Consider the following 25,045-nt stretch of genomic DNA (forward strand, 5'->3'; position numbering starts at 1 on the left):
TTTTCCCTTGTGCCGAAAATACTATGTGTGTGATTCATCTGAGCGGTTCACTAAAAAGCCCGCTCCGCCATTTGCCCCGCTGACTGCACCACCGGGATGTTACATACAGCTTGAATAAATCTTTTATAGAGTGCAGCATAGCTCAACAGGGCCTTGAGTCAGAGGAACTACCAATTTCGCTAGGCGACAATCAAACGACCGAAGTAGTCAATGAGTTAGCAAGCCCGCTTCCGGGGACGCTGTGGAACTGACGGGATGGGTTGTCCGGAGGCAACAGTTCGCGCAGCGTATCTCTCATGGGAGCAACACCGTCAACTGTGCCTGCTCTCATCGGCGTCAGGTACCTAGCTAGCTCGGTAAGTATTATTTGTGTACCTGTGTACTGATCGCTAGCTAACGAACCAGCTAGCAGCGTTCTCTGCTACTCCAACTGTATGTAACCAATGCACAGATTAAGCAGCAGACCATATCGTCTTCTCGACCAACTGCTCGTCTCGCGAGACTGTCTTTCTCTCCTTTCTACAAGTGGCTGCGCCCACCAACACGAAAGAATGCCCGCAATGGCGGTGAGGTTTCCTCAGGGAAAGACATACCGTGGGGAGGCAACGGCTCTAAGGAATGGCAAGCTTAAAGTCTTAAAGCGCACATGGCCATCAGCGAATAGAGAAGCTGCTAACATACAAGTGTTACTGCGAGGGAATAACGGTGGAAGCTCGTTTGACGATGCGATGCAACAATGATGCTTGGAATTGTTTAGTACAACCTTTGTATTGGCTATAATACGACGAACAAAGCAAGGAACTGCCATGAAGAAAGTTTTTTTTTCGTTGAACTCTGATAAGACCTTCTCTTATTAGCATTATACGATTAAAGGAGCTATCAAAGTACGACTGTATTGGAATCTTTGTGGCGTTCCAGCCCTACAGTTATACGAACTGGATCTTCGTTTGACTATTCGTCACCATTTAGGCTTGATTTGATTATAGTTTTTTATCGAAGAATAATTATACGTCTGTTAGTAGGGTCAACTGATGGTCTGAGCATAGAAACGATTTCGTCTCGTCGAACTATTAGTAATTCTGTATTCGTTTGCTAAACATTTCTACGCGACGTAATCACGCGTATTAGTCTGGGCAACCGCAGTGCTACGCCTTCAGTACAAACATATACGGAGCCAGAAAAGTCAGCATGTTATCGATACTTTGTGGCGCTTCGACAACAAAAAGAACTCAAAAAGAACTCAAGCGAAACATCGAAAATCCTAACAAACAAACACCGACAGATCAGTCGAGAATGATGAGCAATCTCAGCAATCCGTTACGAAATAAAGCAGGAGAATTCAAAAAGCTTTGTCAAGTCGTGTTATTTTCCAGTCGAACCAGCGGGGGAAGCTGCTGCGCGTGCATATCTCGTCAGTGAATCAGATTTCGTAGCGTGATCGGCACGATAATAGATGTCGTCTGACATCGCCTAGTCTCAGTACCGTCGCGGGGCCATGGCCACTAGCGTTACAAACACCATCGCCATGTTGCACCGCAGCGCGATGCCGCCGATGGCGTCAATTCCACTACCAGCATCGAAGGAACAAATCAGCCAGTCAACCATGGAGCCAAGCAGCCCGGTAGGAGATCGTGGCTTAGACAAGATCACAGCCTGTCTTTTCTTACAGCAGCGCGACGGGCGACATTTTCGTGCTGCAAAGAGCTCGTTTTAAACGGCAGGAGCAGTGGCAGCGGCCAATCTAACCGTCCAGCTTAAGGGATATAGATGCTCAAAGCGACAGCCTGATAGTCAGTGAACACTGAGCGATACCGTGAGGGGCAGGAGATTAAGGAAATCAGCAGACGTCGACGTAGTTGACCTGATCAAGATTCATGATTTTCTCATTCGGTTGCGGCCGCTACAGCTATTGGTGCTCTGGTTGATCCTCGACGCTGTTTTCTTCTATGTCCGCGCTAACCTTTTACTGGTGCTACCACGGTTGTTCTCGCCACGCAGATAGTGGCGTAATTCCTCTACTTCTAATACTGCACCATCGTTACCGTATGTCCGGCGGTCGATGCGGATTGCCGGTGTATCGGCCACCGAACACACAGTGTGTCGCGGTCTCCTTAGTATGATTTTCGTCACCGGGCCACAGACAACTGTGGGGTGGGGGGGATTGCGTTTCATCTCGTTTTTTTCCAATGAGCTGTGCGGCAACTGCGGCGGCGTCGGCGCTATCGGATATACTTTGTCGCATAAGATTCTCACTGAGTTCCAGAAGCCCTCGGCAGATGTCAACCTTTTATTCTACACGTGGCACCACACGAACGAGACTTGTTTCAGTGACCCCCCTCCCCTTCTTCTAAGTAGCTCCTGTGGGCAGCTTCATAATCCACGATGCATGGCTTCGCCGTACGACATGCCTTCTGCGAGAGATAGTTTGTCCGACATGACCGGCTGATCAGTAGGACCTCTGCCGTTTACGAGATGCGGGCTATTCAGCGAGCGCTCCTACTGCCACCGTCAGTAAATCAGACGTTGATTAGCAGCAACAGCAAACATGGCTGCCGTGAGCTGGTGTTAGTAAGTTCCGCTTGTACAAATCGCCTGCCAATGCGCAGAGCAGCCGTCGGCAGCAAATATAAGAGGATCAGGTGCCACCAAGTATACGTCTTTGACGCCATTGTAGAAACAAGCATTACCTTGCTTACCCGCCAACTTTGACTGTTGTAGCATTAACTGCTAAGTGTCCATTTAGCGTTTTATTACCGTGCGTTTGTGGAGCAAGCCTCTGTGGTAAAAAAAAAAGTATATTTATATGTAAATGTTATTATACGATACGCAATACGGGCAGTTAGGTTGAACTTACTTTGAAGCGAGGATGACAGGGATTGGCAAATGACGAGAAAAGAGATAGCAAAATATCAAACCTAATAACAACGCAGCCATTTTTTTTGCTGGCTTAATGTGATTATAGTATGTGCACAGCTTTCGGCGGAAATTTTTGGCAGGCTTGTTTCCACTAGGGTGTATAACGCTTGGTCAGGCGTAGCGGCGAAACGAGCCGCAAAACTTTGACATGGGCAGCCAGCTTGGACTCTCTGCTGGTTAAGCCAGGACGAGCTGCTGCATATCTGCAAATACGAATTCAGCCGGCGGCGGGATGGCAATTCCCTTGGAACCAACCTAGATCGCATTACCGAGAAAGCTTTATGCCGCGCCAGCTATTCGCCGTTAGAGTCGGTGGCCGCGGCCAAGCGATCCCTTGCCTGCCGACATGTCCAAGTACGAGATAGGTGCACGGGCAGGCACGTTTGATGGTTGGTTACTGCTTGGCGGCGGTTGCAGCAAAAACAGCAGCAACGATCGCAGATAGGACCCATTCAACGTTAGCCGCCGTAGACGCCAATGCTGCCGTCCACGCCAATTTCCACATGGTTTCTTCTCGAGAGTTTGCGCTCGAGTTCGCATCTCTTTCGATCAACTCATGAGTGGATTCTTTTTAGCTAGCAAGACGACGAAAAACACAACGAAGCCTCGCTCTACCATCATCCACTACTACTGCTGCGGATAGAGAATCTGGCGGTAATCTTATTTGCACACCCACAGTCGGGCCACCCAAAGGGACAGGCGATCTGTCGCTGCCCAGGAAGGCCGGCGGAAAGACCCATTGTCTTTCGTTCCTACCGCAATAGAACTCGTTGCGGTAGCGTCAGTAGACACATCGGCACTACTATAGCAGACGGCAGCTGCAGTTGCCAACAAATCTTGCTGTGTTCGTAAGTTACGACGCTCCATAGACATGGAGTGCCGGTTACTGTGTATTGTTTCCTCTATCCTACCCTGCCTATCTTCTCTACCTCACGATTTTTTTCACTGCCACGCTCTCCGCTTAGAGAGCAGAGCCCTAGATGTGCTGCGCGCGAGCACGTTGCCGGGTCCAGAAGTACGACGAGATCATCATGCGCGTCCTTTCTTCACAACAGCCAGCAACAGCTGTAATGGCAGCGGTATTGTGACACTGCTGTCCTGATCATGCGTTGAAACCGAGACGATTCAACGATGATTTATGTCATCTCATAGGAAGAGTAGACTGTTTCCCAACGACACTGCTCTTGGCCCGTGCCGACAGCCGCTAGACGACCCCGAGTTTGTCGACTGACAAACGTGAATGAAAACGACTGTAAACTGAGACAGGAAGAGCGGGAAAAATCGTAGGCGACAGAGACAAGAAAGCGCTAACGACCTTCCACCGTTGTCTCGTAGGAGGATTTCCGTAACTGTCTAGGGTTTTACCATTGTTGTCAACTGTCCTGTCGTTGCTATCGTCGTCGTCGTCGTCGCCATCAACGGTGTCTTAGTTCGACAACGAGCAGCCCAGAGCAACATCATTGTCATATGAAGCGTCACATGCACATATACTAAGCCTATTTCTACTACTTGTTAAACTCGCCGTCTTGATAATAGCCCATTAACCGAACACCTCACAATATTCCTCCAGCAGCATAGACTTTAATATACGTTCCTGGTATACTGTTTTCCCAACATCAGTACAAGAGGGAAGGCCACGTTAAAAAACATATATGAGTGATCACGGGCGGGTGACGAACATTGTTGATTCACTAGGTCACCGACTAGGTCATACCACAACTTACCACTACGCGTAACCTCATATATCATCACCTAGTTGAGCATCTGCGTACCTCCGCGTGCTGGCGTTTCGGTTCATCATGTCTACTAACTAACATTTTTTCGCGCCAGCTAGCCGACAGAAACACAGAATGTCTTGTCGCGCCTCCGCTCCCCTAAGTTTGACACTTGCTCTTCAGCAAGAATGTTTCGCCGCTATCGCTCGTTTTGCTGCTTGACGACTACTTTCGATGACAGAAACAAAAGCACGCGCATGTCTCAATGACAAAAAATCCGAGTGTATGACTAACATCGAGACCGTCACATGCTTCCCGTTCTAACGAAGATGTACCTGTCAGCTTCTTTTACTATAACCGAATGTATCGCTCAAATGAGCGATGCAGCTTGTCACAGTCCTTTCAGTGTAGGCAAACCTTAAAGCAGCTAATCCCAAACAAATGCGAAAACCCGTGATTATCGCCGTCGCGGTCACCGCTACTGTTGTCTGTGCAGTTCAGGTGTGGCTATAAGCGTGAGTGGACGAACACGCTTGTTCGCGGTGCGGCCCACTCATTGAGGTTCGTAGGCGCGCATCGACAAGACCCTTTCCTCAACCCCGGTCTCTCATGATGTACTCAAGCAAAGCTGGCTGCCGTCGGCGTTTACGCCATTTCTTCTCCGCGTAAAGCAAAAAAATGTGCTCCTCGATCCGATGTCGATAAAAGACAATATAGTATTAGAGCATTAAACACCGCAGTACTATCGGCTATTTGCCGCCTGCGCCCTACCTACACGTCGAGAGCTGGCTGTGGCATTAGCGGTCGTTCGAGCAGGCCTCATGTGCATAATGTGGGCGTACGCCGAAAACAATGCGCACGTTCATGACGAAGTGGTGAATGCGTGCAAAAAGATGCACAACGTTCCTGGCTCATTGAGGACGTAGTATTCATTTTCCGTTCCGCCGTCAGGTGTTCGCCTATCTAAACGACACTCAACGATAGCAGCAACTGCGGTGATGGCCGACCGACTAAATCATTCGTTTATAATCTTTTAGAGACGGTAAAACGACATTGCTGAAAGACATGACTTTAGCAGACAGCCGAGCAAGAAGCAAAAGCAACAAGATCAGGTACGTCTGGAAGACGAATAGAACCGTGTCGTTCATATAACGCGCTGACGCTTACGTATTTACGAGACGTGCAACGTTTTGTATATATAGTGTGGTCGGTTGTTTCAAGCCTTTTGCAACCGCTTAAAGAGGACAGTCGCAGACGGCTGTCATTATTCACCAGTTGTCACCCGTCGCCGCCGTCGCTCTGCTGTTACCATTTAAATGATAACGATAATCACCGCGTAAGCAATAACTAAGTACGTACTCAAACACGAGTTTACCTTAGCGGCAAAAACAAACCATCGTTACCACCTCCTACTCCATTTCTCTGCCATATCTCCATTATCGACGCGCAACGCAGCGCACCCTACAGTGATAGATAATGACACAATGCGCAGGCTAAATGCACCACTAAACGGCAGGTAGCAGTACACTTGTGCATAGGCGAGAAAGCGGCGTAGCGAAAGGTAAATGAGGGATGCCCATATTCACGTAGGCTTGTGCATAGTGCGCTACCTAATTTGCCTCTTCCAGGTCCTAGCAGCCATCTCGAACTAACCTGCAATGACTATTGTTATACGTAGACTAAACATCACTGCAGAGTGCTGGCGAAGGCGAGGCCGCGCACACAAACAAAAGAGCGTGCATGCACGCGAGGAAATGAACAACAAAAGCGGAACAATTGTAATCGTAGCAACAAGGCAGCACAAGTAGGGGCGGGCGGTGGGGGAACCTGTAGCTTGGCTCGTAGACACAAGACTAGAGAGAGATACGAGTAGCGAGAAACAAGGTCAGTTGGATGGGCGGGCAATCCATAGGAGGAAGGATGGATGCTTTCGTCGGAACAGAACAGTCTGTGGGGCGCGTCTACAGTTCGTGCCGCCGCATGACTTTCTGTTGAGTAGAGGGAAAATTGTACGTTACCAGCCAGCAGTCGGGCGGGCAGCAAGCAGAAAGAGGCGACGCATGCTGACAATCCGAAATGTGTGCCAATTTCCACTTATTTGTTTCGGCCTGGTGCTGCTGCGGGCTGCTATTTTCAGAAGAACAGGACCCTTTTGTAGCAGCAACAGCAACAGCAGCGTGCGTGCGGTTTTCGTTTCGACTGCAGCAGAAGGATTCGAGTGGAACAATCTATGCCTGTGGTGGTCTCTTTCTCTCTCCCGGCCCGTCTCCGTGCTTTTCATTTATCCACACCCTTTAAACGGGGCTTCGAGGCAGAGAGGGCAAAGTCTTGTAAATAACAGCACCAATCCGCGTGTCGTGTGCCGCCGTCGTTACTGCTGCCGTCACCGTCGACGCGGCTATAGTAATTAGGTTAGTTTGCTCGAAATGACGTCCACCTAAACTTTGCCATCCAGCAGCGAGTTGCGCATATTCGTTTAAGCTAGTTCGAATTCGATGTGGGGACTGTCATTCAAGCTTTGGTGTCGATGACTAATGTTAGATACAGCAGTTCCCTAACGTGACAAGCCGCGAGCAATAATCAGCTAGAGATTCGGCCGTGGCCGTGGCAGATGGGCGGCACTTGACACAACAGATGTTTTTATTTACCACTTGTCTCCTGCTATACTTTTCTTTGTTGGATCGGGAGGGCGCGTGCAGTGGTTGCGACTATTGCGGTAATGAGGACAGCAGTAGCCGCAGAACTATAATGACGAGGCTACGATGCCAGACGCCGACGATGGCATCCACGAAATCCAGTTTAGCTAACGTTTCTGTTAACTCCAAACAGACCCGACGTTCTGCACACTCGTACCGCTTGTGCTAGAGCTCTAGCGTTCGGGTACGAAGTTCTGCTGTTCTGTCTGTCCTGATAGTGAAGGACTGGCACGCCGTGTTATAAAAGAATACGAAGACTTTCTAAAAGAAGCTGGCACAGCGAACAGCGACGCCACCCGCCCGAAAGAAGCTGGAACCGCCAGCAGCAATCTCTCTATTGCGGAGTCACTGGCCGATTGGCCGGTTTCAGCTTCACACAACTACGAAGGTTCCGGACACTCGATTGACAGCTTCAACAATGCATTGACATTGAAACGGATCTATCGGACAAACACCTTTCTCACATCCCTAGCAACATATTGCCGAACCGTTGTTTGTTTGCCTGCCTCTCAGTTTGTCTGGCCAAGTGGTAGCGGTCGCCTTTCGCTGGGCAGCGTCACTAGCAAGGTACAGCTGCTGCGCTGTACTTTTTTGTACGTGCGACGTCTCGACGTTTGTACCACCGGGAGACGACAACGAACACGGCGTAGGGCTACGACCAGACGGACTATTTTGTTGGCTAGAAGAGAAGGCAGCAGCTCCACCGTACAGGACAGTGGACATGATATGTCATTTTGTTATTACATGAATACTGTTGTTGCTGCTACTGCAGCCGCATCGCGGAAGACAGCGTGTTGTTATTGCTGTCAAAAGGTAAGCTGGCCTTTTATTTGTTCTTGAAACGGCTTTGTTATAACACTCGTGTTCGCTCCTTCGGTAAGACAGCCGAGGAGCCGAAACAACATTACTCAGTCCATCGACATCAGCTATTGACTTACGGCGGTGGAGACCGGTGCAGTATCCGCTGCCGACGCAAAAACTAACATTAGCTAGCTTTAATATAATAATAATAATGATAAACCGTGGTCCAATAGAGTCCATTGATGAACGATGGATGGATGGATGAATAGCCGAGCCGAGAGATAAGCGAGGCGAGTTTCATAAGCTGCTGTTGTCGCTGAAGTGGTGGCGAGTACTGCGCCAGCAGAAGCTTTGCCTCAGCTTCGTTTCTCATTTATTTCAGCCACTTTTGATGCAGTCGCACTGACCCTGCACAAAGGCGGCATTTGGGGCACCCACGCAAAAAGAAATCCAAGATTCCGGCGAACACTGGCTGCCAAGCAACAAGAAGTAACAAGAAAATAGAAACTTAAAATAACAGCAGCAGCCGTCGTGAACAGAACGGCTGGAGGCATCGCGGTACCGCTAAAACGGTCGCTCCTAGCTAGCAACGAAAAAAAAAGAAAAAAGATCGAGCTAAGCTGACGAAGGACGGACAGAAGTTAACGAAAATGAAGATGGCTATAACTCAGGTGATTAAATTGGGGAACTACAGCTACGAGCAAAAGCATCAGCAGCGCCACTCGATAAGGATAGACACATTGGTTTTTGGGTGGCCAGATGACTGACGGCCATCGGAAAACCTCATAAAGCGCGGTGCCCTCTGGCGACGTTCAAGTGCTCATGCCTCAGCGAAAGTGACGACTTCTTTAGCCGCAACACACATTTTGCACACACATACACAGTCATTCGTGTTGACCGAAGTCGAGAGGTCCTGATTCTACACTGGACGGATGGTTGGGGGTACGAGAAAATAACAAGCGCTTCAAGCAAGCAGACGCTGAAAATCCACGCTTGGGTACAAGGCGGAGAACAATAAAAGCTACTTTGACGCGGCTAAATCGACCACTCCCATGTCAAGACACCGCAATCATGATGACTTTGTTGTAGTTGGAGGAAGACTTTGACGCTTTTAATAAGAGGCACCATAACGATGACAACGAAGATGTTGGTCCTGCTGCTGCTGCTGTTGCTGCTGCTGCTGTGTATGACCATGACGATGATAAGAACTAAATCTAATGCCATTGTGCCTTTGCTGGTGGTAAACCAGCACACAAAGCAAACCATCCATTTACATACACGCGATAGCAGGAATTGTTACATAGTAGTACAATCTTGAACATCAGACAATGATGGCCGGGAAAACTCTGCTATTTCCAGCTTGAACAGATTGTTCTTTCTGCTTCTACCTACAGTACGGCGGCATGGGTCGATGGATGATGTGCCGGCAAGGCCAACGGTCACACCAATTTCCCCTTGTTTGGCTTGGCATCGGTCACTAAATCGACCGGATCACAAAGCGACATGGGAAGGAAGTGGGAGTAGCCCTCTAGAGAAACCGGGGTTTTACGTCAACTTAAATTGCACTTTGCACCCGACATTCTTCCCTCACCGACAAGCTGGTGGGTCTGTAAACTCTTGCACTGTATATCCTGAAGCCCCTAATAATAGTGGTAGAAGGAGTTTACAGAGTTCCCGCTAAAGATGGCTAACGGGGAAAGCTATCCTCGACCTCCTGATACCTCAACGATACTCCTGACTCTCACCGACTTCTCAATCGCGAGTTCTTGAGCCCTTTTCCAAGCTTACCCTTTAGCGGGCGAGAACAATATCAGTGTAACCGAATACAGGGAACTGAAGTGACGACGACATGATATAGGTCTGGGAGTATATTGAGTGTGAATTGAGTGACAAACTCAAAATCGAAACCACTTAACTCCCTTCGAGTCTTTCGTGAGCTGACTCGCAGCTGCTGGCAACGGTGGCGTTTCACTACCCGACACTACCGTTCGCTATCGAGTCAAGTGGCTCAGAGTAGGCGGATAGCGAGCGGCCAGCGGAGCGACCTCGCCCGGATCAGAAGGGAACGGGAGAAAGGGGAGGGGAACATTACTAGATCTAGAGCTATGTTCGAGTTGCGCTAGCGGTGGAGGCATCAGCACTAGTGCCCCTCCTCACGAACCAGGTTACTTTCAGATATAGAAAATAGTAAGGGAATGTGATAGAAGCTGGCATCCGGGGTAAGGTGGTCGGGAGAGACCTAGCTCCTTGGGATCATGCATGATGAATATACACCGATAGATACTATTTTCTTTTGTAGGCTTCGCTAGCACCAGTGCTTCAAGCCAGTATTTCTTAATTAGATGTCGAACAGAGCGATACACTCATTATGGAAGACACTTCATCCTGCTCGTTTAACATAAGGTCTACATTAAGTCATTGTTGCCTACTACGGCATTATTTTATAAAAGGTAAAATCCTAGACATATTTGCCTACCTATAACGAGGATTTAATGAAGCGTATATTCGTTTAAACGAGACGTGAGACTACGGTTGCCCGTAGCTCATGCGTATGTGATACGCCCATTCATTGTACGTTTATCTCTGTAGGTACGATTATGACGGAAGTGTTTTTGAAAGGTTTAAGCAGATCTTTGAAGAACTATGAATTTCAAGAGCACTATTGATAACTTGTACTTACCGGATAGTGAGGCGACAAGCGCAATTGAAATGGCGGCGATGACAAAAAACGTTGCACAAACGACGATTAGGATGGGTTTAAGCCGCGTCTTGCGTTTCGATTGGGGCACTGGTGGAACCGGCCGTCCGAGTGTGTGATAGATATGCGGATGGCCCGGGTGACCAGGTTGAACACCTAGTCCACCGAGGGTACCCAATGAACCCATTGTTGTTAGCGATGGATCTACCCCTGTACCGACATGACACGGGATAACTGAATATAACCGATCATTCGTCTGGAACGAAAAAAAAAAAAGACGAAAACGATTTCGCTTGTTAGTACTGCAAGCATATGCTAACTAATGGCCGCGTACTTTTCTTTCTCGCGCAGTTGGAAATATATCACCGCCTTTCATTGTCTTCCGTTACACTATAAAAAACAAGCTTACGTCAGCTGCAGCTAAATAGGACGTTTTCGATAGGTCCCCCTCATTCTTTTTTTTCTTTTCTATTCGCTTAATTCCTGCTTCGTTATAGAGGCATACATACCGTCATGCTGTCGACGGGCCTGAACTAGGACCTGGGCCAGGTTGCACCCCGCCCATCACACGACTTCATTCGGTGCCGCCCAACAGCAGAAGATAGAACGGACAAGAGCAGACCTAACTGCAGGACAAACTCTGAACTTTGGAAGCTTTAGTACTAAGCGAGAGCCAAAAAGCGAAGCCGAGGGAAAGCGAATGGCGAGAGGGAGCTTAAACAGAGATTAGAGAACCTGGACGAACATCGCGGTGAATGCAGCTTCGGTTCGACCGTCTGTACAAAAACGCATTCTAACGAACTAGTAGCGAACGAAAGAGAAGGTAAAGAGCGAGAATACAGAAGACAACCTTTGGCAGAAGCATCGACACGGCTCGTTCAGTGTTGGCCCGTTTACTCGTTTGCCCCCCACACGAGGGTGAAAAGGACCTTCTCACATCGAGTCAGCGAGGTAGAGTAAGTGAGAGCGCTATGGCATGCGTCGCACATACATGTCAATTAATTTGCAGCAGCCGTCGAAGCAGTGAAAACCGCTGCTGCCTACAGCCAGGCTGCCCCGGCAGCGCACCTTGATCCTCTGGTAAGCCACTGATTAATTCCAAGCTAACTTCTTTCTTTTCCTCTAGATGCTTTCATATATCGCCCTCTTCGTAAGACGGCTAGCACGAGTGCGATTTCTTTCTTACCTGCGTTATTACTGCTGGCGCCTTTCGAGATTCAAGCCGCTGTAGCAGCAGCAGTAGCTTCCGCCGACACCTCAATTTTCGTCGCTGTCGTTGGGGCGGCTGCCACTATGGCTGCTGTGCCCTGCTGCGCAACCGACAACGGACCAATTTTAAATTGAGCCCAAGAACACCTGCCGCTTGTGTTGACCACGCCCGAAATCCGACCGGCCTCTGATCCATTATACCCACCACCCTTACCTCCTGATCGCATCGGCCCTCATGCATTTACCCTTCTTTTTTCTTTTTCTTTTTACCTTCGCTTATTTTGGCAGAAAAACACGCTTCTAGTGCTGCTGCTGGAGCAGCCACAGCAACGGCAGTAGCAATAGTTTAACAAGTCCGTCAGTCTGTTTTCCCTGAAGGTTTCGCCAAAAACAGCAGAATTAGGACATCATACACCCAACAGCCAACCGATGCCGGCCTGTCGTCCGATCAACATTCACTGACGGAACAAAGCAGAAAAAAATTACCGTCCTTTTTATAATATTACTACCCCATTTTCTTGAGCCTTCCGCCACTTTCATAGCCATAGCTACCGTCTTGTTTCTCATCCATAAGCTCTCATTTACCGAATCCGTTTCGATACTGTCATGTTCCTCACCAGCCGTTTAGCTTGCCCGGTTCCTCCTCCGGAGTTAGGTCGCCTATCCTGCCGGTTGTCATCAATTTTCTATCAGGTCCCGTATGTACTGCACCACAAAATATAGGCGGGCTTAGCTTAATTGCTAGGCCAGAACGATCCGCGTTCTTTGCGCCCTAATGCACTGAGACGAGGATTCGCCGCCGCCTTGAACAAGCGCCTTTTTCGCTCTAATCTGTATTCATTCTCTTATTCAACACCACTCTGTAGAAATAGCTTTTTAGCTCTTAGTATTAGTTATGGTAGCACTTGTTTGATGATTTTTAAGCGCAATTACAAAACCCTTGCAATTATTTGTATTCCTTTATAGGCGCCCTGTTCACCTTGCGGCGCTTTGGGTCGCTGCGACCCTTGAAGGAATGCTGTCGGAAAAAACGTTCCGCGTTGTTGTCGGTCAGCAACGAAAACAGCTTATCGGTGAAGATGCGCAATGCGTCTTAATACCCTACTGGATAGTCTATACGCATTGAAGGTAAGTATTAACACATATTCACACACAAATACACCCAAGTAAACGTAATAAATACAGTCTGGCGAAAACGCGTTCCGCATATACGTATAGATCTGTCGCATAGAATCGCCTTTGTTCTTCCACGTTCCACTGCATTCGTAATAGACATTTCATATATATTAACAGATGTATTTAGGCGGGCCTTTACTCCGCTCTGTCCAGCTCATAGTTGAGAAAACTAGTGCGACGGACAGAGAAGTCGGGGTACCTTCCGCGGCTCGTGCACTCGATTTGCAGTCTACAGTTCATTCGTATCAACTTGTAAAGAGCGACAAAACGCGGGCCAGTTGTACATCTACCTTAATGTGCGGGCTTGCCTCAGCGAATGTGCCCATGCATACGCAAATGAGAGAGTTGGCCGACGCTGCCATCGCCGCTAAGGCCGCTTGTCGGTGCTGTTCAACCAACAACAGGCACCAATGCATGCGCAGATCACACACCAGCAGACAGCGGGGATCGGCGTGAGTACCTGGGACCTTCTTCGGGGAGCAACCTCTTCAGATGGTCTGTCCATTTGTTGCCATTCGTATGCTCACTACCCATCAGATTGATTAAATAGCCTGAAGGTGCGGTTCCTTTTCCAAATGCGGACTTTTGCGCTTACGCCTTCCATTACTCAGTGAAACAATGGTTCAACGAAACCGAGTACAAGTCTCTGTATGCGAGTTAGAACCTGATAATAGAATACTGCAACATCAAGACCGTAACACGCGACACTTCAAGACGCGTCCTTCTGTTACTACCGGCACCATTTCCGCCGCAACAACGCTTCCGGTGTGTGTGTGTGTGTGTCGATTAACTTATTTCAGCTACGATTCAGAAGAGCAGAAACGGCAATATAACCAAACAGTTGCGATCGTATATGTAGAAGAAAAGGCGGACTGTGGAGCGAATCATCGAACCGGTTAGTTATAGCGTTGAGACAACCGCAGTATCAGAGGTGTCCAGCTCGGTCCCTCTGCCCGTTCGACCTCTTGCGTCGCTACTCGCAAGAAACTCGACGTTGTTCAGTTACAACCATTGCCCTTCCACTACTGCTCCAGTCGTCGCCCTTTGCCTCTTTTTCTTTACGATGACAATTTGTTTGTAAGGATCCGTCGTCAGCGAGAAGGGAGACTCGCATCCACGTCGCGTCGGCCTACTGCCGCCACGATAACCTGCGGCAGGAATCGGCGGTGACAGTGTATGGCAGTCAAGCACGAACGGCTCTAATGTTGACAGACATTGGCAAGTCTTGCTCCCTCGCACCTTTGTGATGGATCGTCATGACGATGTCCACAACCAGCCGTCAATGACAACGACCCACGCCTACGTCTGCGTCATATCGGCAGCTGCTATTACGGTGAATGCCGATGCTGTTCACATCGACAGCATCGTGTACATGAACAACAGCGGGCAAAACCACGGAGCAAAGTCGCGAAAAATAGAGTCAGGAGCACAAACGACACGTTCGGAAAAAAAGGAGCGACGTAACAAGCAGTTAACAGCGGTGAGCAACAGGGAGTGCAAGAAAAACTAAAGGGCATTGGGCAAAGCAAGAGTCACACCATTAGTTTCCGTCCATCGATGTTTTATTAATGCGATCGATTAAATAGGACTGCTACCACCAGAGCCTATATCCGACTATGACGACTGTCATGGCTGATGCTGCTCATGTGGTATCATTGAAAAACTGTTTTGTGGTACGTGCTCGCTAAACTATCGAACGTTTCTCAGAAAAAAAATACGATCACCTTCTAAGGTAAATCTCTAGCCATTTATGCTAGGCGTTAACTTTATTCAAAGTTACGTAGGACGAACGCTGAGCTAAGCTAAACACACACTGAATGGTGGACCATATATAGAGTCAGAATATCATCGAACAGTTAGCCTACGCTAAGAAGCATGCTGATGATCAATAAAGGTACAATATCTCTCCGCACGGAAATGGTGATTATAGCTGGCCAGGCGTAACTATTATTCGTTATTAATTGTCCGTCAATTTTCTCGTCATGGTTTCACGGCATTTGACATCGATTGCTACGTTGAATTGTTTTTTGATCAGGTAGCACTCCGATTTGCTTAGCCACATCATTCGTACCGAAACGTAGTGTCGCTGCCGGCCGTCATTGTTCGCGTCTATGATATCAAATGCAGACGAATCATTCGGCCGCTATCGATAACGTGTACACGATGTCGACAACGAAAAAATACAAAGGTGTACAGTCTCTATCTCCCGAAGAATGGGACAAATATTCACTAGCTGGCAATAGCACGGAACGCTGTACAGGATGCTGCCCGTCCATATCGGGCTACACAGATATCGCTGCTAAACGTTCACTACGCGCTCCGATACAGAAAGAGGCAAAGCTGACGGTCGCTCTGCCCTCTGCTACCGTATTCGACAGCGCTAGGATGATATTCAGCTGTTTTCGATTTTTGGTAGATTACCGAAAAATCTCTCGAAGCGAGAGTAGTTGCGGCTTTTACCGCAACAAAATAGCATCGATCCGAGTGGACGCAATAAGAGAATGAGACTGAGTGGCATTGCGTCGCGTCACACCACTCCGGTAGATTACGTAGCCAACCAACTATGTTTAATACGAAGAAAAACCGCTGCTGTCATCGTTGTTGTGTTTGCTGCCACCGAAGAATTCTGCTCATTAACGGGAAACACGACGGACGAAGGGTGTAAAGCGACGGCGCAAGATCCTCGGAGCGGGTCGCCGTAACAGAGAAAAAGAAAGTGCGTAGAGAAAAGAAACATGCGTGAGCGGAGAGCGTACGCGACTCTGCACATGCGTACGGGTATGTGTGTGTGTGTGTGTGTGTACGTACCAAGACGTGCAGAGTTTTAGCCAAGCAACAGAAAATAAAGGCCAGACGGGAAGGCGTCTTCTGTTTTCAACGCACGGTCGACGAAAACATTGTCGAGCCGAAGCACATCGTTGAATGATGTCGTCGTTGTGAAGGATAGGGCACGGCTTCGTTATATGACCGGTCATTGTTGCAGTGGTGCGTATCGTCTCGTCGATCGGCTTTTTGCACTGCAGCGTCCAACCGTCGCATTGCACAGTCCGGCGGTGGCCGATGGACGATCAGGAACTGAAGTCAACAGCGGCTGCCAATGTGCGGTGCGAGATTTTTGAATAGACGTCGGTTTGCGCTGTGGACGAAGTACACGCCGAAGCGACGCGGCAATAGCTGCACCTGCACTGGCTCCATCGCCACTGCCAGGACAACTGCAAGCCGGCCCTGTCGAAGATGCCGCTGTTTCGACAGTGCTACTGACGATAAAGGGACGCTAGAGCATCTTCGTCTTTTTCATGTTCATATTCCGGCAGCGGCAGCAGCAGCAGCACAAGGCAGTACTAGTCATTTATTAATGCTGATATAATTCTGTGTATCTGCCTGTGTCTGCGGCCTGCCTAATCGCAACTTCATTGTTGTCAGTTGCGGTAAACAACGACTTGTCCATAGTCGGATTTTCCTCATTATCCTCTTCCGATAGCCCATCATACTCCGGTCTACCGCACCTTAAGCAAGTTGGTTACCTGACTCAGGCCGGTGAGCTCGAGGCGAGTATCTTTGTGAACGGACAGAACAAAAAATGACCGTCGTCGCTGCACCGACGGCTGAAACGCTTTAGCTGGCCATGGCCGATCGAAACACGTCGTGCATAAGGTAGACAACGAAGTTGAATCCTGTCAGCTCTTTCTCCTAATTAATAACTGCGAATTAATTCAGAATTTCGCGCCAGTTTTAAGAGCGCCCAATGCATCAATAACACGGCAGAACAGCATTGAAGACAGCGGCATGAGAGGACCTATCGGGCAAAGCTGTTGTCAACAATAGCAACATTAATACCAGCAGCAACTCTCGTCCATGTTGTTAAGCCTCTATAGCTACCTGCAGCCAATCGCTCGGCAGCCTAAACCACCTGAATCGGTAATAAGCTGCAAAGGATTCCATTGGCTTTGTTCGGACGTTGTTGCTGACTTTCTCCTACTATACACAAAAGGCACCTCATAAACAAGCTAAAAAAGGTTGTAGACGTCGATTCACACAACGTCGAATAACTTCAACCAACGGTTTTATTCAATTCTAACGGTAGCAAGATTGCGACGAGCAAACAAGAGAGTTTTGTTAACGTGAAAACTTTGATCAGGACTTCTCAGTAGTCTTGGTCTTATAATGCAGTTACACCCAAAGTACGTAAAAAACGGAAAGCCGGGGGTCAAATATCTCATAAACTGACTGACCCAAAAAGTTGAATAGATGCGTGTAAAACTTTTCCTGGCCACAACTGCACTGCGCTCTCGCAGTAATCTGGTGCAACCTGCCGCTGTCCGTACCCGATGAGTTCGTCATCGAGCCAGCCGTCGATCCCATTGCCGACCAGCAACTATGTCTTTGATGGCTTCGGCTGACCGATGAATGGTGCAATACAGAACTTTGGCCGGGCCCAAACCGACGATCTATTTGTCCCGTCCCGTCACCATTCCAGCAGGTCTTCCTGAAGAACTGTTCAGCCGTAGACAGCAAAATGATTGATGAGTAGATGTCTATGTATGGAGAAAAGTACATCTAACGTACACATACTGGCGTTTACCTATTCAAATAGCTGAATCCTGCACCGCCGGCTCCAGCTGCATTTCAAGCTACGCATCAGCCGTGCTCGTTTTAAGCGGGTCGCTAGTCTTAACGGAAAAGTTTGGCGAGCCGAAGCGAAGCTCTGGCCACTCCCGTGTGCGTTACTGCACACATCTTTGTGTGTGTACATTTCAGTATATTGCGTGTGTTCGTATGACACCCAACAGATCACAGTGCTGCGATCGGCGATGAAGACCAACCGATCGGCCGACGAGGTCCGACAGAAAACGATTCTCCCGCTACAGACTGCCATGGCTATTCAGAAGTTGCTAAAGAGGCTGAAATCGTCGGCCAGACTCACTCGTTTTTCCAAACGAACCTCACCTAATGCGGATGGCATACAAATCAGCTCAAAGAGTCTATCCAGTTGATCGTGAATACAGCTCCAGCAGTAACAAAAGCTGCAACCAAACTAATGTATTGTCTGGAAAACGTCGGCGTCATCGTAACTGCAGGCCCATCGCCGCCTCTCCCCTAGCACCTTGACCACGTCCTCATAGGGTGCCAGAAGCCGCTACAGATGAAACGGCAACATGTACAACAGCAATTAATAACGTAGACATGACCGTTCGACATTACCATGTCGAAACCATTCGATCAGGACCTGCTTTCTTCCGTTCGTCGTCTATTTCGTAGGGCTGCAATTGTAATGATACGACATGGCGCTACGTATTAACAGGGCGCTAGAAACACAATCGCAAAGAAACTCATAATACCAGCAGCAAATATGATATATATACATAACGAATAGACTAAACGAGCATTAGTCTCCCCATTAAACCCGGCGTTCGATCCCTCGTCACACCGATCTCCATCGATCTACCCATACTTTATATTAACAACTAGCAGGTTCTAACTATATCGTCCCCCCCGCGAGCCGAAACTACGATTATTATTCACTCTCGAAAAGTTGCCACCTCAACTCGTCCTTCTTTTTCTATTACTATTTTTCTTTGTTATTTATAAATTTGGCGACCTAGTCTCATTCGGCTATATCGTATTGTGCGAATGTGCCAAATACCGCAGCAGCAAATATACAAGAAGCAAGAATCATACACTAAAAGAAACGGAAGAAGCTAGCAGAACGCGGGGCAGTGCGTTATTACCACAGAGTTGCAATTTTAATCTAATGCAGATTTTTTCGCTCCTATCAAATTCAACTTACGGACGGACATAGCTGATAGCTTCGAAATGGAGAAGCGAGATAATCCACTTGCCCTCCTTGGCTATCACTGATGCTGGTATCGATGCAGGGGACAGATCAGTCTCTGGTCGCCTGCAAAGGTCATAAATCAAATCATGCCGCCGGCAGAGACGAAAGGACCGTCAATCCTACGCAAGTGTGCGCTCATGTATTACGTTAAAAGGCAGCGTTTGCGCTTTGACGTCACCAAAGCGAACGAGTTTTCGTCCAGATTGCGAGTCACGCAGGCGAAAACGCGCCATTGCTCCAATCGTTCGCTCGCAAACTAATTTAGCTTCAGATGCTGTAGTCGATAGGAAGTCACTTGAATGAAAAATGAGCTATATATATAACTACAGCAGAATTTATTTATACGACTGATGATTTAATATAATTGTCATAAATGACAATGCAACACCGAAGAACCGTCGTAAAGCGTATTTATTAAATAACTTCAAGATAGTACTGTTGTTGAAAGCTGTGAGGCTAAGGAACCAACCAAGAAACCAGCCAGGAGAGGCTACAGGGGCCTCGCTATATACGTCGTTCGATTGCTTCGAATCTTTCTTCGGATGATCAAGTCGCCCAGGTTAAGACGTCCAGGTCTTTAGTACCCACATTCACGCACAGGGTCCGCTACGAGTTTAGAGGGAGCAACTTTGACTCAGCAGCACTACGGCGATAACTGGCTAACGACCTTTCAGGGCACCAGATGAAACTGCTCACTCCTGTCCTCTCTGCCTCTCCCGTCGAACGGTAAAAATCGTTTTCTCGTTCTGCTCGGTACTGACGCAAATGTTGTCGCTGTATCACAACAGCGAAGGAGTACTGAAGACTGCCTTTCACCGAAAAGTCTCCAGTGCAACGCTAGGACACGTACAAAGGGAAGAGAACTGGAGAAGACGGGGTTCGAGGGACCACGCAAGGCAGCAGCAGCCTTAAATAGCTGCGAATGGGCAGAGAGCGTCGAAAACGGTGGCGCGAGGGCGAAAAAGAGTCTAAGGCAAAAGAAAGTTTCAACTTTCTACGTCGTTTTAATAAGTTTCTCCCTTTCCCCTAACATACTCCAATTTCCGTCGCTCCTTACCCGACCCCTCTTTACCACCCTATGCGCTGTCCGTTGACTTGAAGTTAGTCCTGTCTTCTTTCCAGTGGCGGTTCAATGGCGCCCAGTGTCACAGCTGTTCCCGTCGATACAGCCGTCACTCACTTCCTACTAAGGTCTCAACGGTAAAGCCGCTGCGTCTGCTTTGTCGGCGAACGTTGCTACTTGCCTGTTCAAGTAGCCGCGGCCGCGTCCTCGCTTGCGTTGCGTCAGTTAACGTAATGGTGGTAACGCCGGAAAAACCTACACAGAAAAGATCGACGGTTTGTTCCAACTACCCTGGCGGCAATCGTTCTGTTAGTACAAAGTTTAGTCAGTCAGTCTCGACAAGACTCGACAGATGGAGAACGCGGGCGAGAAGACTAGCAAGTGGGCACAGGCAAAAGTAAAGCAGACAAAAGCCCTTCTTCCTTCAGTTGCCACCACGATAACACCCTCCCCTTTAAACCTCTAACCCACGCAGATTGTCAGGACAAGAGGTATGCCGCATACGGAAGAACCTCAAATGGTTTTCCGATTGGAGCCGCAGGCGCAGATTGAGTTCTGTCTCCGGACTAGCTCGGGTCATACTGTCGCCTTGCCACATTGTGACTTCTTCAAGAAGGACGGTAGCACCCCAAGCAGACAGCAGAGAAATGCAGAGACACATACGCACCTATAGACGCATGTGGTACCTATAGAAAGACGTATACACGTCGTTTCACGCTTTTCTGAGTAGCGATCACAGTGCTATGAACAATAGCAGTAATTCGTTCGTGTGGGTCACGAGCAAGCAGGGGGCCAAGAAAAAGCAATCGAGATTGTCATCCGAGGGTGACGCAGGCTTTTTTTTACTACTAAATGATTCGATGTTAAATACTTGGAATATTTATGCATGGCTTTTCGCTAAATCAAATTTTGTGCATCAAAAAAACTCGTGTGAGTTAACTCGATTTTCGTTTATGAACATTTCAAAAAAACGCAACTGGCCATATCGGCTTTTCGATTTTTTTAGTGTATTTTACTAGAACACGCGGCAACAGTGAGCTTCAAGTAACAGTGGATTGCTCACGCCAGGTTCGTTCAAGGTATTTGATAGTGTCCCTCTACCGTTCCTTCTCGCATGTCCTGCTTGGCATGCATGCGGTTGCATTTCTGCGATGCCTCGTGCCATTTTAGGTGAACCGTGCTATATATTACACGTAACACCATCCGTCGAACTAGGTCGTTCAGCGATCCGTGCTGTGGTATATGACTTGGCCCAAACAAGTAAGCAGGATCGGTTTGATAGTGAACGCCAAGCACAAGTATGGGCCTTTACAGGATTTACTTAGACCGGGCTCGCTTCAAGTATAGCTCCAGGAAACCAACCACGCAGGTAGGAGGCTAGAGAGCAGTGTCCTGAACTTTTAAGTGTTACCTATGAGCGTGCTGGTGGTGCTTCTGCGAGAAGCCAATGGATACTGCTCACTTCTCGGTGCGTCCGTTTAAGACATAAATGGGATGGGGTGCCATTTCTAGGCAACGAGAGACCGGGAAGATGGGCTGGTGGTTGTTGGGGATCCCCGTTAGGATGTCAGTAGAGAGACACTGTCCCCTACAGCAGAAAAGCGGGAAACGGCATACTAGAAGCGCAAGGCCGTGTTCGAAAACACGTAAGACTAGAAAAAAAAAAGTAGAGGGGAGTCCTGGAGGAAAGGAAAGAGGAACCAAGCAACGAAGGCGCTTGTCAGTACGTACATGTTCCCGCTTGTTTCTCTGTCTGCCATTCTATCTGAGCAGTAAGCAGAAGCAGTAGCAGCTGCTGCAGCAGCTAAAAGACGGCTAACTCAATAAGGAGATGGCACGTCCTTTGGACCTTGGCAATCAAAAGAACATGTGTTTGAATAGCCCGTCATCCCAGGAGAGCGTAATGCAGTTATGGTTCACGTACGCGCCAGCACCGGCGTTTTCTCCACCTTTCCCAACTGCTGAATACACTACTACGACTGCAGGTATACTAGCGGCACTCGTGCAGTACTTGCTGTAGCATCAGCTTTTCCCCAATTCCCCGTTTCACCGCCGCCCCCATTTCGTCCGCTGCGTGAGTTCGCTCCTATTACAACTACTAGTAGTGGACCAAAAAGCAGCTAGACCATCGCGTAAGAATGATTCTCCACTTTAACTGGGAAAGTGAACCCCTTTTCCATCCTTCTAGGACGGAGAGGTGCGTCCAACACTCTTTTTTGCCCGTCATTGATCCTTCGATTAAGTTACCTACCGTGGTGGGCCAAGCGGTCACCTCTGAAGTCCCCTAGAGTCTCTTGTCGTGCTCCGTCAAAAGCCATCTAATCAGACACTGTGGTTCTCGAAAATCATTCATCCCTCACTACCGATAAATCCTGCTCTTTCCACACACCCTCTACAGTTCAATTTTTTTCATATCAGGTTGAAGGTAAATTTAAATATTTGGCGGGCAAGAAGGAGAACGTGAGATGTTGCTGCGCGGTTTCCGAAGGACAAGCCGACAACAGGAAACAAGAGAATACTTGAGCAGCAACATTTCCTGTTGGATATGTATGATAGCTCTGCTGGGTGTACGGAAGTTCAGCAACGGTCCAATGTTCAACGTGGTTTGCAGTTACTTGCGTATTAGATGAAAGCGCAGTGCACGGTGTCGATCTAACGGACTAACGGAAATTAGCGGCTGAGCTAAGGACATACCGTATCTTCGTTTTCAGCGGCCTTTTTAAACGCTGCCGGACATGTTAATACGGGATCCTAATTCCGAGATTTGGCGGACGTACTGAAAGAGCGATAAATCGAGAACGAAAGCATGAGACAAGCTCATCGAGGTATAAGCGACAAGAAATGTCAGCGTTCTGTGCGTGTATTGTACGTCCGAGTAAACGTGACGCGGACTACTTTCCGCTTTTCTCCATAGGAGACATCTGAATTAAAGTTCCCTTCATCGGTGCTGTTGTCGGTGCCCTATTGTTGTTGAGTCGACGCGATAACTGGTTTCATTGAGAAGACAACTGGAAGTGGTAGCAAAGAGTATGGCAGGTGCAGATATTTCTGGGCGAGCGCTGACACCATCAGTAGACGTTCAACGCTGTTTGAATTGTCAGCCAAAATGATATCGCCAAAAAACCCACTCAGAAGAAATACAGAAGGTTAAAAACAAACGCACAGTCGAAAATGTTGATACTATCTAGTGTTACTATCTGTAGCTAAATTTTATTGGAGCAGTGGCGGCGGGAAAAACGAATCTGAAACTGCGAACGCTTCTAATGGTGAGAGCTATATACAGCTTATACCATACGACACCAACCTGTCTAACTCACGACACAATCAATCCACTGGCTATCCGGCTCAGATAGAGAAGGCAATGAAGGGTCCGACAGCAAATGAAAGAAGGAATATTTTATGCATAATAAACGTGTTGAAGGAAACGCCGTGGGAGCCGCCCGTTAGCAGTCGAGTTCACGTCCGAGACCTTGCTTTACCCCAAAGCTCAATATGCGCACGCCTACCGTTTCTGTGTCCCCGAGTGCCAAACTGTGTTCGTGACGAACGAATGGAAGCAGGAGAGAGACAAATAGGAGTGACTTCTTCACGGAAAAAAATACAATTTTGAAGAGAAATTAGCATGTTTAAACTGCAGATTCTGCGTCACTCGTAGAAAACAATGTAAAAATTCGCCGACACTCTAGCAGATGTATCACATCGTGACTACGGAAACACGCTTGTCAGTCGATTAGACGGAGTGTACACAAATTAGAAAAACCGACAACAATAATAATAATAGCAGTTTAGTAGAATCTCTGAACGAATAATAAGGCTAACTCATATAAAAAAATAAAAACAAATCTATTTTTGAAGACCATTTTTGAAGACAGTTGTTTTTATGTAAACGATTAGCACTAATCACGCGGATGCTGTCAGACACGAACCCAAATAGGGTTGTACGTATGCGGGAAAACATGGCTAACACCGTTTTTTCGCAGTCCAAATCTCTATACAGAAGCAGCAGACACTTACGTATACGTGAAAATGAACCTACACAAAATTCCGTGAACGAGACATCAATAACGATAGTGTCATATCAAAACGCAGCCACATCTATTGGTTATCTATCATTGCACACGTGAATACAAGCGGGCTCAGCAACGGTATTGAATAACGAGCGAAGCTAGAGCAAAGCTATAGTGCTGCCGTCTGACTTCGTGGCTCTATCTAGCTAAGTCAAAAGAAAGCTTCTTCAATATATGCCTTCACCTTGTCTTTCTTTCAAAATGAAGATCCGTCTTTTGAGTATTGTACAGGATGTCGATCGAGATGTACCGGCGAGAAAGAATAGCGAGGACAAAACGACAGTAACGGTGAATAAACTGAGCAGAGAATTGAACCACACAAGTTGGAGAAATTAACCGATATCAAACACTGCATCTGAAACGACGATCATTCCTTTTTCATGCCGCTGATGATAAGTTCAGCTGAGGAGATACGGCAGGAATGAAAATGCTGCATTGAATATCAATCTGTAGCAGAGACTCTATGAATCGTATTTTAGTCCCTGCAGTCGCTCTATTGTCCCTCATCGATGTCTACTGTTGTTATGAAAAATCGACTAAACTAAAGAGAGTTTGAGGGCAAATCAGAACTTCTCTGAAGTCGCGCGAAAATGGAAAATTATAGGGCAAATTCGTTCTTTTTCTCCCTTATGCACATATCATATTATTTTTATAAAATGAATCTCATTCATTGTTGAACCTGCGTTCCTGTGAGCCGTTTGTATCTATCTAAGTAATCAAACCTATTTCAAAGAACAGGATTCTCTTTTCTCCTCGTTTATTCGATCAGTGGACAGCAGGAGAAATTGTAAAGGAGGATTGTAGGTTTTTTTTCTCTTGCCGTGCGCCGACGCTACCCCGCCCCGCTGTATCGTGATTTACTCCAATC

General features: G+C 47.8%; 1 protein-coding gene across 4 annotated transcripts in view; it reads right to left on the minus strand.

The window, feature by feature from the left end:
- Positions 1-25,045, minus strand: part of LOC111246499 (uncharacterized) — a 119,814-nt gene that overhangs the window by 9,530 nt on the left and 85,239 nt on the right. For 3 of the 4 annotated variants that reach the window (XM_086985248.1, XM_022796191.2, XM_086985249.1), the window contains one exon: positions 10,809-11,082. In XM_086985248.1, the coding sequence (XP_086841374.1) occupies positions 10,809-11,082 (274 nt within the window). Of the gene's footprint in view, positions 1-10,808; positions 11,083-11,335; positions 11,960-25,045 lie in introns of those variants that run through there. The other variant, XM_022796192.2, reaches the window with a different exon arrangement.

This window comes from Varroa destructor, unplaced genomic scaffold (assembly GCF_002443255.2).
Source record: "Varroa destructor unplaced genomic scaffold, Vdes_3.0 BEIS01000003.1, whole genome shotgun sequence".
Taxonomy (NCBI): domain Eukaryota; kingdom Metazoa; phylum Arthropoda; class Arachnida; order Mesostigmata; family Varroidae; genus Varroa; species Varroa destructor.